The sequence below is a fragment of the Uranotaenia lowii genome, chromosome 3, assembly GCF_029784155.1.
Source record: "Uranotaenia lowii strain MFRU-FL chromosome 3, ASM2978415v1, whole genome shotgun sequence".
Lineage (NCBI taxonomy): Eukaryota > Metazoa > Arthropoda > Insecta > Diptera > Culicidae > Uranotaenia > Uranotaenia lowii.
In genome coordinates, this window is record NC_073693.1 from 245,549,834 (window position 1) to 245,563,316 (window position 13,483).

A 13,483-nucleotide genomic window follows, 5' to 3' on the forward strand; every position below is an offset into this window, starting at 1 on the left:
GCGAATTCAATTCGATGAAGTCAGGTGAGTCGTAGATTCATCAAACAAAGCAATAACAAAATAATCTAGGTCTGTTTGTAGAATACAAACAATTCACGCACGCTCATACATTAAGTGCTTTGTTCGGAGGATGATGCTACTAGCCGTATAATGTAACAATAAATAAATCGATCATGAATTGTGAATGGAAAAAATCACCTCGAACAGAAATCTAACTCTAGTCTTTTGATTACCTCTCCGACACTTTACCAATAGGCTAAATTGTCGGATGAAAACTAGTCAAGGTGTGGCGCTATAAATCAATTTTAAATCGCTGCTTGAATCTACGGCAGAAAATGCTCATTATGCCTCGATAATATGGTGCTCTATATGCCCCTAGTCAACAAATTTAAGTTAAAACGTGTTTTAAAATTGATAAAAGTGAAAAATCAAAAACTTTATGATTGTAAAAATTGAGAAACAATGTGTACATCATGTTGCAGTGCGTACATTATAGATCAAGGTTATTTTAAGATCATAAGAGCTTATTTCGTGGTGCTCAAAAATTATAATATTTTCGTAACTTGAGAACCAAGCTAGTTTTTTTTAAATATCTCTGTAAAGATGATTTAAGAAAATACGCACTTTCGTAGAAAAGCGTAGTTCTCATTATGCTTCGGGTGCTCGTTATGCCCTCATCTCCCCTACATGAAATTGACAAATCGAATAGCAAACATTCCAGATTACCGGAAATAGTGGAGGAATTCTAAACTGACCCGAACTTGGAATAACATTTTAATAATTTTTAATGTTTTTTTTTAAGTTTCAACTAAACAAACATTTTTTATTGACTATTGAACATGCGCTTTTTAGAGTTTTTCATGCATTGCCTAAAATACTTTTCGATCGTTCTTACCCGCACCGCTGAGATCGTGGCTGTTTTAGCCGTAATTTTCAATTTTCTGTCGGTTTTATTTTAATTCACTTAGAAAACTACAGATTCTGCTTGTTGGATAGTTATATTTTTCAAAGCAAAAGCTATGTTCTAAAGCCTCCTGAGCAATTGCTAAACCTCATTCTTATCACTATCTGGCTCAACAAAAAAAAACATTTTCCAAGCATCAGCCATACGTTTTGGGTGCTGCTCGTAAAGCGCCTATTAGTAGGCTCCAAATTGCCCATTCAAATAATAGCGCATGGCAATTTTTTATACATTTTGGTTCGACCAGAGTGAACTGGGTGCAAACATATTGCTATTAAAATTCAGTTTTCGGCTTATTGTGTAATCAGAAATCGACCAGTATAGCCTCGACGGCTTTATAAGAGTCTTAATGTGATGTAGGAATGATTAAATTAGATATCTAATGAAATGGTATCAATTTGTAGGGCTGTTAACACGTTCGTCGCCCAAAAAAAATCTCAGAGCATGAAAGTAAAGCGAGAGAGCTTCAGATTTACAACGCGTGGCAGAACTGAGCGGCAACCTTGCTTAAGAGAGCCGTCACCCATATATGGGTGACGTGGCGACGAACGTGTTAAGTTGAACTCGATTTACTCGAAATCCAGTTTATGGTTTTCAGTTCGGTCTGGTCGAATCCCGACCAAATAGGAATTAATGATAAAAAAAACGATGTTCCGTGTTCGTGCATCGTTTTCGATCTTAATTTACACAAATTTTTCTAGCTGTGTAGACTGCAATTCAAATTGACCCGTTTGTTTAAAAGATTTTTCACTCCTGATGTAGACGAGTGTCGCTGAAAACCTCAAAAAATTACAAGTCTGAAACTCGATCCTGAATTCTAGTTGTTTTCTTTTGTTCATTTGCGTCCGAATTCATCAGCGTAAAAACAAGCGTTAACCAAATCAAAATTTCTCAAATATCAAACTCGTTCTTTTAGTTTCGTTCACTCAAAAATTTTATTTTATCTTCCTTTCAATTTTGTCAATCTTAAAAAAGTTCATCGACCCATCCGAGAGCCATTTTGTTAAAAGGATAGTGCATCATGGTAGAAAAAATTTCTTATAGGGATAAATCATTCATCGTGTCGCTCGCCCATCTCTACTTATTTTTTGTAAATATTTAGCTGTCAAAAGTTGACCTCGTTGTGTGAGTGTGTGCGTGAAGACGTCTGAAGGCGTTAGAAGAGTTATTAGGGCGCAGAGAGCCTGACTAGGGTGGTCATAATTCGAATTATTTCTTTTAACTGTTTTCAAAATTTACGATTTCCTCATTTTTAAGTAAAATTTAAATTTTTTACTTTTATTAGGGATGTTAAGGAGTTCAAATTTTTACCTTCGTTTGAGCGTCTATTGAGAAGATCAAAAACTTCACAAACTTGATTAATGAATTGAGATTGTTTTGTGTTGATTTTTTTATTCATTAAACCGCCCTAGCTTTTGCTGTTTACTAGCGAGTTTTCTTCATGCGTTGCGTGACAAAAACAAAAACAGAATCACGTTGGTGTTGGTGTCGTTTCGTGTTGGCCTGCTGCCCTGCTTGAAGGAAAATACAGCAGCAAACTCGCTGCGAAATGATGGCTGCTGTTGCTGTGCCTGGCTGACAGAAACATCACCATCACTGTGTTGTAGAACCATCAGCAGCAGAACAACGACCAGCAGAGTGGCGAGGAGGCCATGATCGCAGTCGTCAGTTGTCGTGTTTCTTCGCGAGTTTGCCACACAGTAAACGAAAAGAAAAATCGAAAATTTGAAAGTTTGCAGTGCAGTTTCGGGGAATTATTTTTAGGTGGTCGAAATCGATAGAATCCGGGACGTGATTTTTAATTTGTTGCTGGTGAAGATAATTGGGGAGTGGTGGAATCGCAAAAGTGTTGATTTTCCTTCTTTTCGGAAGGAACGGGCTCTGCCCAACCAAAAGCTTAAAATTAGATGAAAAGTTTTAATTTTTTCTTCGATGGTGTGGTGACAATGATTTAGCAGCTACCTTGAATAGATGTGTCGGAACAATCTGGGAAGGTTTAATAGCTGGCTGATTGTTGTTTGATTTCGAGTCGTGATTTCCACACCCTCTTCTGAATTGAGATAGCAGAAAAAAAATTGCTCCCCTGGAAATGGGCCACCGAAATGAAAGGAAAAAAAATGATGGTATCATAATGGCGTTTTAAGTGAGCTCGAATTGTCGATAAAAAGAAAAAACGAAAATTTTTCTATAGGATTCGCATTTTAATGCAAGCGGAGTGTTGTTAATCTAACGGAACCTTCCCGTTCCGGGAGGGAATATAAGCTGTATCGAATTATTGGCCCCCCTCTTTAAATTAGGTGAAAAGTGAATCCATCTGTTATTGTAGCGATCGTTAGTCATCGGTCGATCGGGGTGAACCCCCCATTGTAAAATAAGTTTTAATTTCCCCTGAATAAAACACCATCTGGATCACCAATCCTCCAATGTGCAAGTGGCCTCCGGGACTCCGGATCGGGAGCAGCAAAACTGGAACCGTCTGATATAGGATTGTGGGAAATGTCCTCCTCGTCCGGACACCACAATTTGCCCCTAACAACGCTTCAGTCTGGGACGGTCAACAACAACAACCAGAGCGGGCCTTCCTCCTGTGTTTCCTCTAGCAACCAAATCGCTCGTACCATGTTATCCGTCGTAAATCTGGATGCAGTGGCTATGGCCAACGACCCCCTCCGGGATCTGTTCGAAGCATGCAAAACGGGCGACTTGGTCAAGGTGAAGAAACTGATCACCAGCCAGACGGTGAATGCCCGGGACACAGCTGGACGAAAATCCACACCACTGCACTTTGCTGCCGGTAAGTCAAGCTAAATTTGTTTTCTACATAGTTAATGTCTGCTGAAAAATTTTAAACTAAAACTTAAAAATAAGGCCGAATGCCTCCTGTGGAATTGAGAACTGTTTCCGAGACCCGGTAAACGGTGAATTCTCTGACAGTTGCCCAAAGTGTGGAAATATTCGATGTTTCCAGGCAGTCGAGAATAAATAAAATGATGAATAGAATGGTATCTAAACATGGTCATCGAGTTACGGGGGAAATTTTCGAGTAGAATGCGTCCAAACCTACTCATAACTACACAGCTAAGACCAGACCTTTCTGCGAAGTGGTTCTCGAAGACATGTCGCTTGCGTTGTACCAGAGTACCTTCTGAAATCAACACCATTTGAAGCGACGTAGAATAACGTCTTCTTCGGAAATCATCTGAGTCGTAGTTAGAAGAGAGGTCATGAATTGGTTTCTACTGGAGGCGGTCAGCGTTGGGTTCGTTCGGATCATGACTGCCTTGCAAAAGAGCTGGAGACTACAGCAAATCGCGATCGTAATGCGTCTAATCCTATGAAAGAACAGACTTCAACTTTTGCAGTGGAACGAACTACACAAAGTTTAGAGGGGGTGGCCTCAAATCATTAAATGATGGGTCAGGTGTACGCTAAAATAAAGTATGGAAAAGGGAGGAAATGTAGTAGGTATCTACCGTTTTCGTTTTCTCCACTGGCTCAGGGGCAAACTTTTTCATTCTAAACAAACAAAATCGTCACCCGGGACGATGCAAATACATGGTTGCTATACTCACCCTCGTGCTTACCCCCAACTCTGACAACATCTACGGGTTGCAACCGCCTGCTTGAGGTTCAAACTTCGGGCAAAACTTCTGGGTGAACTTCTGTATGGATAAACGAACACAATAACAGCAGTTAGGGCAAAACTCGTGGATAACTAGGTTGCCTCTGCTTATAACCGAAAACGCCATAAGTGTGACATGATCGACAAGCACATTTGAGGTTCATTAAAAAGAACGTCAACGTGAAACAAAACAAGCACCAGTTAAACTAAACCGACTTCTTGAACCTTTAAAGTTCGTTTGACAGTACACATGTTTTTGTAGAGCAGTTCCCTATAAAGGAAAATCTCTAGGTACAATTATAGACAACTTAGTGTATAATATAATTTTGGCTATCCACATATTTTAACAGTAACTTATCTTTTCTCATTAAACTGCACCAAAATCTAGCATATAGACTTACATATATCAGTAAGTTGTACGAAGGGCAAAAATCGTTTGTCTAGAGGAGTTGTAAAGCGCCATCATTCTATACATTGGTTCTCTACGAGCGTAATTCTGTATTCGATTTGGAAGTTGAAACGGTCTCACGTTGCGCAAACTGCTACGTCCTTCATTTGGAGAAATTTATGATACTTACTATTTTTTATTTACATAGTATTCCGTCTCACGACATAACTTGACGAACATAATTCCTAAAACTCACTCGGTCCATGGCAACCGTTCTCCAATTTCTCGGGCACCCCACGTTCGCCAGATCACGCTCCACTTGGTCTAACCACCTCGCTCGTTGCGCCCCGCTCGTCTTGTTCCTACCGAATTCGTAGCGAACACCTGTTTTGCAGGACAGCCGTCCGGCATTCTCGCAACATGTCCCGCCCACCGTATCCGGCCAGCTTTCACCACCTTCTGGATACTGGGTTCGCCGTAGAGTCGCGCGAGCTCGTGGTTCTTCCGTCGCCTCCACACTCCGTTCTCCTGTACGCCGCCAAAGATGGTTCTTAACACTCGTCGCTCGAATACTCCGAGTGTACGCAGGTCCTCCTCGAGCAATATCCATGTCTCGTGCCCGTAGAGAACAACCGGTCTAATGAGTGTCATTTACAGGTTACACTTCGTGCGAGGGCTAAGTCTTCTCGACCGCAGTTGCTTGTGGAGTCCATAGTAGGCACAACTTCCGCTGATTATTCGCCGCCGGATCTCATGGCTGGTGTCATTGTCTGCGGTCACCAGTGAGCCGAGATAGACAAAGTCTTCGACTACTGGACAAGCGGGTTCGGTCGGCCTCGGATCCGCAGGCCAGCATTTACTTCGTCTTGGACGTATTAATCATCAACCCAATCTTTGCTGCTTCACGTTTCAGTTTGCGGTAGATCTCCTCCACCGCCGCAGATGATTTGCCGACTATATCAATGTCATCGGCAAAGCAGATAAGTTGACTGGATCTGTTGAAAATCGTGCCCCGCATTTCGCCCACCGCTCGTCGAATAACACCTTCTAGCCACGTTGAACATCATGCAGGATAGACCATCACATTGTCGAAGCCCGCTGCGCGGTTCAAATGAACTCGACAATTCACCCGAAATCCGCACACAGCACTGCGTTCCATCCATCGTCGCCTTGATCAGTCTGATCAGCTTCCCGGAAAAGCCGTTCTCGTCCATGATTTTCCATAGCTCGTTACGGTCGATCGTGTCGTATGCGGCTTTGAAGTCGATGAATAGATGGTGCGTAGGGACTTGGTGTTCGCGGCATTTTTGGAAGATTTGCCGTAATGTGAATATCTGGTCCGTCGTAGACCGTCCCTCCATAAAGCCGGCCTGATGACTCCCCACGAATCTGTTTGCTTGTGGCGTTAGGCGGCGGAGTAGGACTCGGGACAACACTTTGTAGGCGGCATTTAGGACAGTGACCGCTCGGTAGTTCTCACAGTCCAATTTGTCGCCCTTCTTGTAGATGGGGCATATTACCCCCTCCTTCCACTCCTCCGGTAGCTGTTCTATGTCCCAGATCCGGACTATCAACCGGTGTAGGCAATCGGCCATACTTACTAAATACGATGAGAAAAGTACTTTCCACTGGTCAAGTCCTTTAAAAACAGCGCATCTGTTGATTTCCTTCTAAATCAGTGGGTTTCTAACTTTTTTAACTCACCACCCTCGAATCTCGATGTTTTGAGCTCACTGCCCCCCCTAGGAGTATATTACAACAAATTTGTATAGAAATACAACAACAATTTTCAGTTCTGAGCTCTTTTACCGCCCCCTTGAAAGCTCTCAACGCCCCCCCCCCCCCCCCCCCCCGTGGGAGGTAGGGACCACTTTGAAAATCACTGATCTAACTCGACTCCCAGATCTTTCACGGAGGATTTCCTATCTATGGCACAGCTGTTTTCGAAACAATATTCGTGTACAATATTACTCACTTTCCGAAAAAAGGTAATCACATTACACTTTGAGGCATTGTTTTCAATCCGAAACTGCTGCAACACTTTGACAATCTATAAATCGCATTTTGTAGGGTCAAACAATTCTTTGGGTGCCGCACAGGGAGGAACAGTTTTAGATCACTGCTTATACCAACATAAACACGTCATGCAGCACTCCGGGAATCTCGTTCATAACAGAGACGAAAAGAAGAGGTCCCAAGTGACTAACTTGTGGTACGCCGCTGTTGATCGAGAATACCCTAGATCTCGCATTCCCTATCTTCACAAATTGGACTCTTTCTTTCAGGTACGAACAAATCCACTGAAGACAAATTCCGGTGATACCATTTTTACACAGCACTGGTATGAGAGCATTTATGTTAATCACGTCAAAAGCCTTTGACATGTCGGTATATATAGCATCGACTTGAAAACCCTGCATCATCCATTGTGAAGTTCGCGAGATGAATTCTGCCAAGTTTGTAACCGTTGATCGCTTTTTCAAAAAGCTTTGCTGAAAGTCCGACATTTTCCCTTCTAACCAAGGAAACATTTGAACATAAATTATGCTCTCGAACAGTTTGGGTATGGCAGACAGAATTGCTACCCCACGATAATTTCAGCAGGCAGTTTTGAACCATTTTTATGGATTGGCACAATGTGGGAGATTTTCCAAAATTTCGGAAATTGACCACTACGAATTGAAGTTGAGAAGAGCATTAATAATGGCTCTACCAAGGCCACATTTTTTAAGAAACGAATTTGGAATTCCATCAGGATCTGCATCTGCTTTGGATTCATCAAGCAGCAAAATTGTTCGTCGAACATCTGTGATCGATAATCGCCGCTCAGGAACGACTTCTAGCTCTGGAACTGTATCGGTTACGCTGTAAATGTAGTGGAAATATTCGGCAAATAATATGATCTTGAAATAGTCACAAAAAATTGTATAATATATAATATAATATATACCCGAGCAGACTTTTATGGCAAAATTATACCTAATTTTGCTATCATGCCTTGAAAGTAAAATGAGGTATCATTTTGCCCGAATAAAGGTGGTACAATGCCAAAATTTGGGTCTCACTTTTCATATATCGATACCACAATTATAACAACTCTAGGTTTCACTGAAACCTCGAGGATACCTCGTTTAGCAACCGCAGGGCTAGAAGCGACCATGAGGCAAAAAAGTAGGGAGAAATAGTAACTTTTAAGTAAAATTAGGGTGAAAATAGTGACCAAATCAAGTCAAAAAGTAACAGGATAGTGATTTCAAAAATTCCTATAGAACGATTCCAAGACAATTTTGCTTGTTGAAAATAAGCTTTTTAAAAGGCTCTTGGCCTCACTAACAGTAAGGCATATGTTGGACAAAAGGAACATTTTACCCAAATGAGTTTTGATGATTTATAAATAGTGACTACAGAATCCTAAAGCTCTAAAACACCAGTGGGAGAGAACTGAAAGATCGTACCCAAAGGACTACGACAAGTGAGCCCGATAGAAACTTCTTGTTATCCATTTTCTTAGAAAAAACAAACCTACAAATTTTCCAAGTTTCACCCTACACCCAAATAATTTTTTTTTCAAAGCCCCTAACACAGTTGAAGAAACACTCAAGTTAAATTGAAAATTCTACAAATGTACTGAAATTTGAAACTAGCACATGTTTGACAAAAAGTTTAAATGATAGACGCGAGCTTAAGTTTTGCATAATATTGAAAAAAAAATGACAGATAAATGAAGAAAGTCATGACAAATCAATTGGAAGATCTTCATAAAAAAGGGGCAAAACATAGATACGATATTGAAAATAGCTTTGCAACAGTTTGTCGACCGAATATTGACAAAAGACTTACAGAAGCTTAGTAAAAAATTCACAAAAAATCCAAGGTTATCACACAAAAAAGCGCAGAAATTTCTAGAATTTCTAGAACAAACTTCTACGTAGAATATAACTTTTTTAATCAAAACTAACTCGAAGAACACTTACAAATAATAATGAAACATCCAGCAGAATTTAAGAAAAATCACTAAAAAATTTAAAAGGTTTTATGGAGTTTTAGAATGCTTCGTAAATTTTGACAAAAGCGCCTAAATTTTTTTTGGAAACATTTCAGAAGTTTCTCAGAATACTGTAGAAAATTCATCAGCCATCCTACAAAAAGGTGGAGATATAACTGAAATAGGTTTTGAAATCATCAACTGATACCAAGATATCTTTTAAAGGATGATGTCTATAAATATGCAAACTTGGAAGTAATAACTAGTTTTTTTAGATTCGCTTGAGTCACTTTTCACAAGTTTACCTCACATTCAATGCAATCAAAAACTTTAATAGCATGGCAAATGTTACCTTCCATGCCATTTTTCAAAGTTCTATAACTTTTTTTCAATTTTCCGATACAGCACTTGTTTTAATCATAATATAGTATATAACATATCCATGTTTTTAGAAGCTTTTAGCACTTAAGTGTGGTGAGAATTAATTTTCATAATGCTTGTTGCTTTGCGAAGTTTACAGCATCGACGTTGCGCAGGTGTGCTTCGTATTTAGTAAATATAAACACTAGGTTTACGGAAGAACATATCCATTCTTGTTCAGATTCTAATTTTCCAGCCAGAAAATGATCAAGTTTTAGTCATACATCAAGGCAAAACAATTGCCTTCCTTACTGGATCTAAGTCATTTATCCAATTTCGATCGTGTGAATATTCCGCAATCGAAAGCAAAAAAAAGTAGTATTGAACCTGATTAATACTTACAACGTGTCTTGAAACGAGTGACATAAAACGAAATTTGAAATAATTAGATTTTTTTTAAAATTAGCTCAGTTGTAAAGTAATTATTGAAAAATGTGACTTTAGTGACCAAATTTCAAAATAAGTAACATTTCAGTGACCAGTCTGAAAAAAGTGACAAAGTTACTAAAAAGTGACCAACTTCTAGCCCTGCAACCGTGTCAGAACGCCTTTTGAGAGCACAATGATGCCACATTTAGGTTTCAATTACATCCAAAATTTGGCATCGGTATGCTTTCGACATTTTTTTTCAAAAAGGCTAGCTTAACGAGGTGTCAATTAGCTTTCAATACAACCAAAACTTGGCATAACTATAACTATAATAAGAGCGATATTTTACCGTTATTCGGACAAAATGATACAAAATTTTGCTAACAAAGCATGATAGCAGAATTTGGTTAAAATTTATCAGCCAACAAAAATGAAAGCATATTTTGGCTTCCTAGGCGTGATAACATAATTTAATAACATTTTAAATAATTGTACTACTTGGGTTGATAATTTCAAGCAATGCTTAAATCGCCTGCACTTATGCAATTACCGGTCTACCGACCGCGAATATGAAATAATTCTTCGTGTTAAGAAAAATCGCCTTTAAATTACTTATGCAACATTTTTTTTACGATAATTCACCACAATGTAGTATTTTTGGCCTACCCAATAATTATTCTACTTGGGTACATTCGTGTCGTTTATGCAAATCTTTCTAAACTCGGATAATTGACTTATTTTTTTTAAAGTCTTCCTGGTCCAATTTTTTTAAACAGCATCTTTCAATTTCTTATATGTCACATTCTATTTACTAGTAGTAAATTGAAAAACATCAAAGATGTTCATTTTAAAAAAAATCTTTTGTCTCCGTTAAATCAGAAAACATAACCATATGAAGTTCGGAAACTTTTTGGAATAGGTGGAAACTAGTTTCAATTTAAAATTCAAACGCATTCCAGTATACAGTTTGGCGTTATAACCTGTGTCGAGTCATAATGTTTTCAATTGGTCTTCATTTGTTCAACACTTATTGATCGTAATATACCTACAATAAACACACATATGCTGACCACATATTGTAAAGTCTTAAAACATACGAGAGACAGCAAAACAGTGATTTTTCACATAGCTGAATGTGATAATTATTTTTGTAAGACACGGTATTGAGGACTTGTTCAAAAATGCATTACAAATTGGAATTCGAGACTGCGTTTCAGTTAAAATTAACATGACAAATTTAAGAAAACTTACTTAGAAAACATTTAAATCTTAAGATAGAAATTGTTTCTTAATGAGTTAATTATTCAACAACTAAAAGCAAGTTAACAGTCTCGGATTTCAATTTTTTATGCATTTTTAACAATCCCCCGAAACCGGCAGTATCGGTTTTGGCAAAAATTAATAATTAATGCCACAATTTGTTAAAAAGCTCGGTATTTATTGCTATCTCTAGTTCAGTTGTATTAACACAACTAAATTGAGTTTAGCAACTTGGCTGAATTGAGAGAATCTGTTTAAATATCAAATTCTAACTCATCACAGTATAAATTGAGACAATATGTTCCAGATTCGCAGAACTTTGATATCCCCGTATAGAAATTTATAGCCATATTTTGGAAGTGCTCCCCTTTTATTAGGGCAAAATAATACAAACCTCTCCTTCTCCTTATGAAAAATGTATTAAATTTGTTCGATTTATTTTAGAGTATCATGAAAAAAAAAACCTTACCCAAATGATTTTAATAATACTGAACTGAAAACTAACAAACAAAATTAAACGCCTGAATGTATATAAAATTCAAATGACTGCTATGAATCACAGCCTATGAACATTTTAATACTTTTTTTGATTAATGAGCCTATAAATTTTGATTTATGCGGGATATTGTTTAAGCATTTCAAACGTTCAAATATTTGATACAGCTTTTTCTATGTTTTTCTTTTACTAGATTATGGTTGCGCAATTTCAGAGAAAATGATGCTTCTCTCCGGGAGAAGTATAAGCTTATTTTCTCATAATTTTCAACCATAGAATGAATTTGAATGATCACCAATCAGGTTAAAGATATGCTGATAGAACAAAAACAAGGTTGAAGATTTGAAAATTTAGATTTAAAAGTGGAATGAACAATTTTTTGTTTTAAAAATTCATTATTCATTATTCCTTAAAATTCGTCCAGAAAAAGATTTGAAATGCTTATTGGCATGTTATAAAAAGATAACTATTTTGCCATCCACAGGACGATGTCCGACTTTAGAAATTAGAGTCGGCCATCGTCCTGAAGCTGGGCAACATCGAGCCCGAATATTCCTGATCTATCGAGTTTTTTTATTGTAATGTTAAAATCGCCTTATCTTATGCAAGTATAGTGGTGGCGATGTTTATAATGCGATGTATACGAACATCGCATTATATATTGCATATCGCCACCACGTATTATTGCATAGTTGAAGGCGATTTTCACAATATAATAAAGATGTATTACATCTTTCGATTTCCATATTACAAATCTGACTTGGAAAAAGATACGATAATACAAATAAACTGTAAATCATCTTGCCGTATGAAGCCTAATTCACCCTTATTATTTCACCAGATTATTTCAGCTACTAAATAAGAAAAAAAAACTTACCTCCGATCCCCAGACAGCCAATATTTTATGCCATTCTTGTTTTCTAGACCAATTTTCACCAGCGCTGCTTTCGAATGACATGCTTTCCCAATTAGATAGGTCGCTGGCAAGATGTTTTACCTTCCTCAAATTATCCTCCAGTCTCGTTCCACACTAGGATTTTTCAAGGATATTGCAGTTGCTTTTGAAGCCAAGGAGGACGCGAAGGACGATTACAGATGACAACTCTCCCGGAACTTCCATTTGCAGTATTATCGAAGAAACTGAACGATAAATCCATTTGAAATTATTTAAAATTACGGACCTGCTGTTACATATGTGCCTTACCTTTCTATTAACATGAAGTAACTATAGTTTTTCCGTATCACGACAAGCTTCTTTTTAAATTATATCCGGGCTTTTTTCAAATTTCCACTCGTCGCTGGTTAACAAAAAAGTTTGTTTATTTTTGTATTTTGTTGTATTTGTTTTCGTTGTATCATTAGTTGGATCAGTGACCAGGGTTATATGTCTTGATACTTTTGTTGGGATCACAACAAGTAAGCAATTTTCTTATACCACGGTATACCGTGGATGTCTGTATTTAAGATTCACTTTTTTTGTTGGTTAAAATCCAATAAAAGTTATAATTGTTTTTTTTTATTGCAGTAAGTAGTTCATGCAGCTATAGGAGTATCTTATGAATTACTTTTTGGATTTAGCTAGACAATAGTAAGAAGAAGTTGAACATAAAGGCCTATTTACACTTCTCCTGAAAAATCTTTTTCCGTCAATAATTCAATAACGCAACTAAACTAAATTTTTTAACATGATGGAATCGATTTGGAATGGTTGAAATATGCCAATCCAACTATTCCTGTTGTTCAAAACTTTCCAGAACTGTTTTTATTCCGATTCGTCCGCCATGATGAAAACTCCGCTGTGAAAACCGGGAGAATCGGAATAAAAACAGTTCCAGGACGTTTTACAGGACCAGTTGGATATTCAGCTTTTAACCATTCCCCATCGATTCCACCATGTTACACACACTAGTTGTGTCGCGTTTGTTGATTGACAACATAAGATTTTTTCACGAGCAGTGCAAACCATGCTTAAGAAATTAATG

The 13,483-nt window shown here is 37.9% G+C and overlaps 1 protein-coding gene across 1 annotated transcript in view; it reads left to right on the plus strand.

The window, feature by feature from the left end:
* The first annotated feature begins 2,485 nt into the window (after positions 1-2,485).
* LOC129754831 (poly [ADP-ribose] polymerase tankyrase-like) overlaps positions 2,486-13,483 on the plus strand; it is a 42,434-nt gene continuing 31,436 nt past the window's right edge. Inside the window, exon 1 of the mRNA XM_055751059.1 lies at positions 2,486-3,755. Within this exon, the coding sequence (XP_055607034.1) occupies positions 3,458-3,755 (298 nt within the window). The 5' untranslated portion in view covers positions 2,486-3,457. The remainder of the gene's footprint in view (positions 3,756-13,483) is intronic.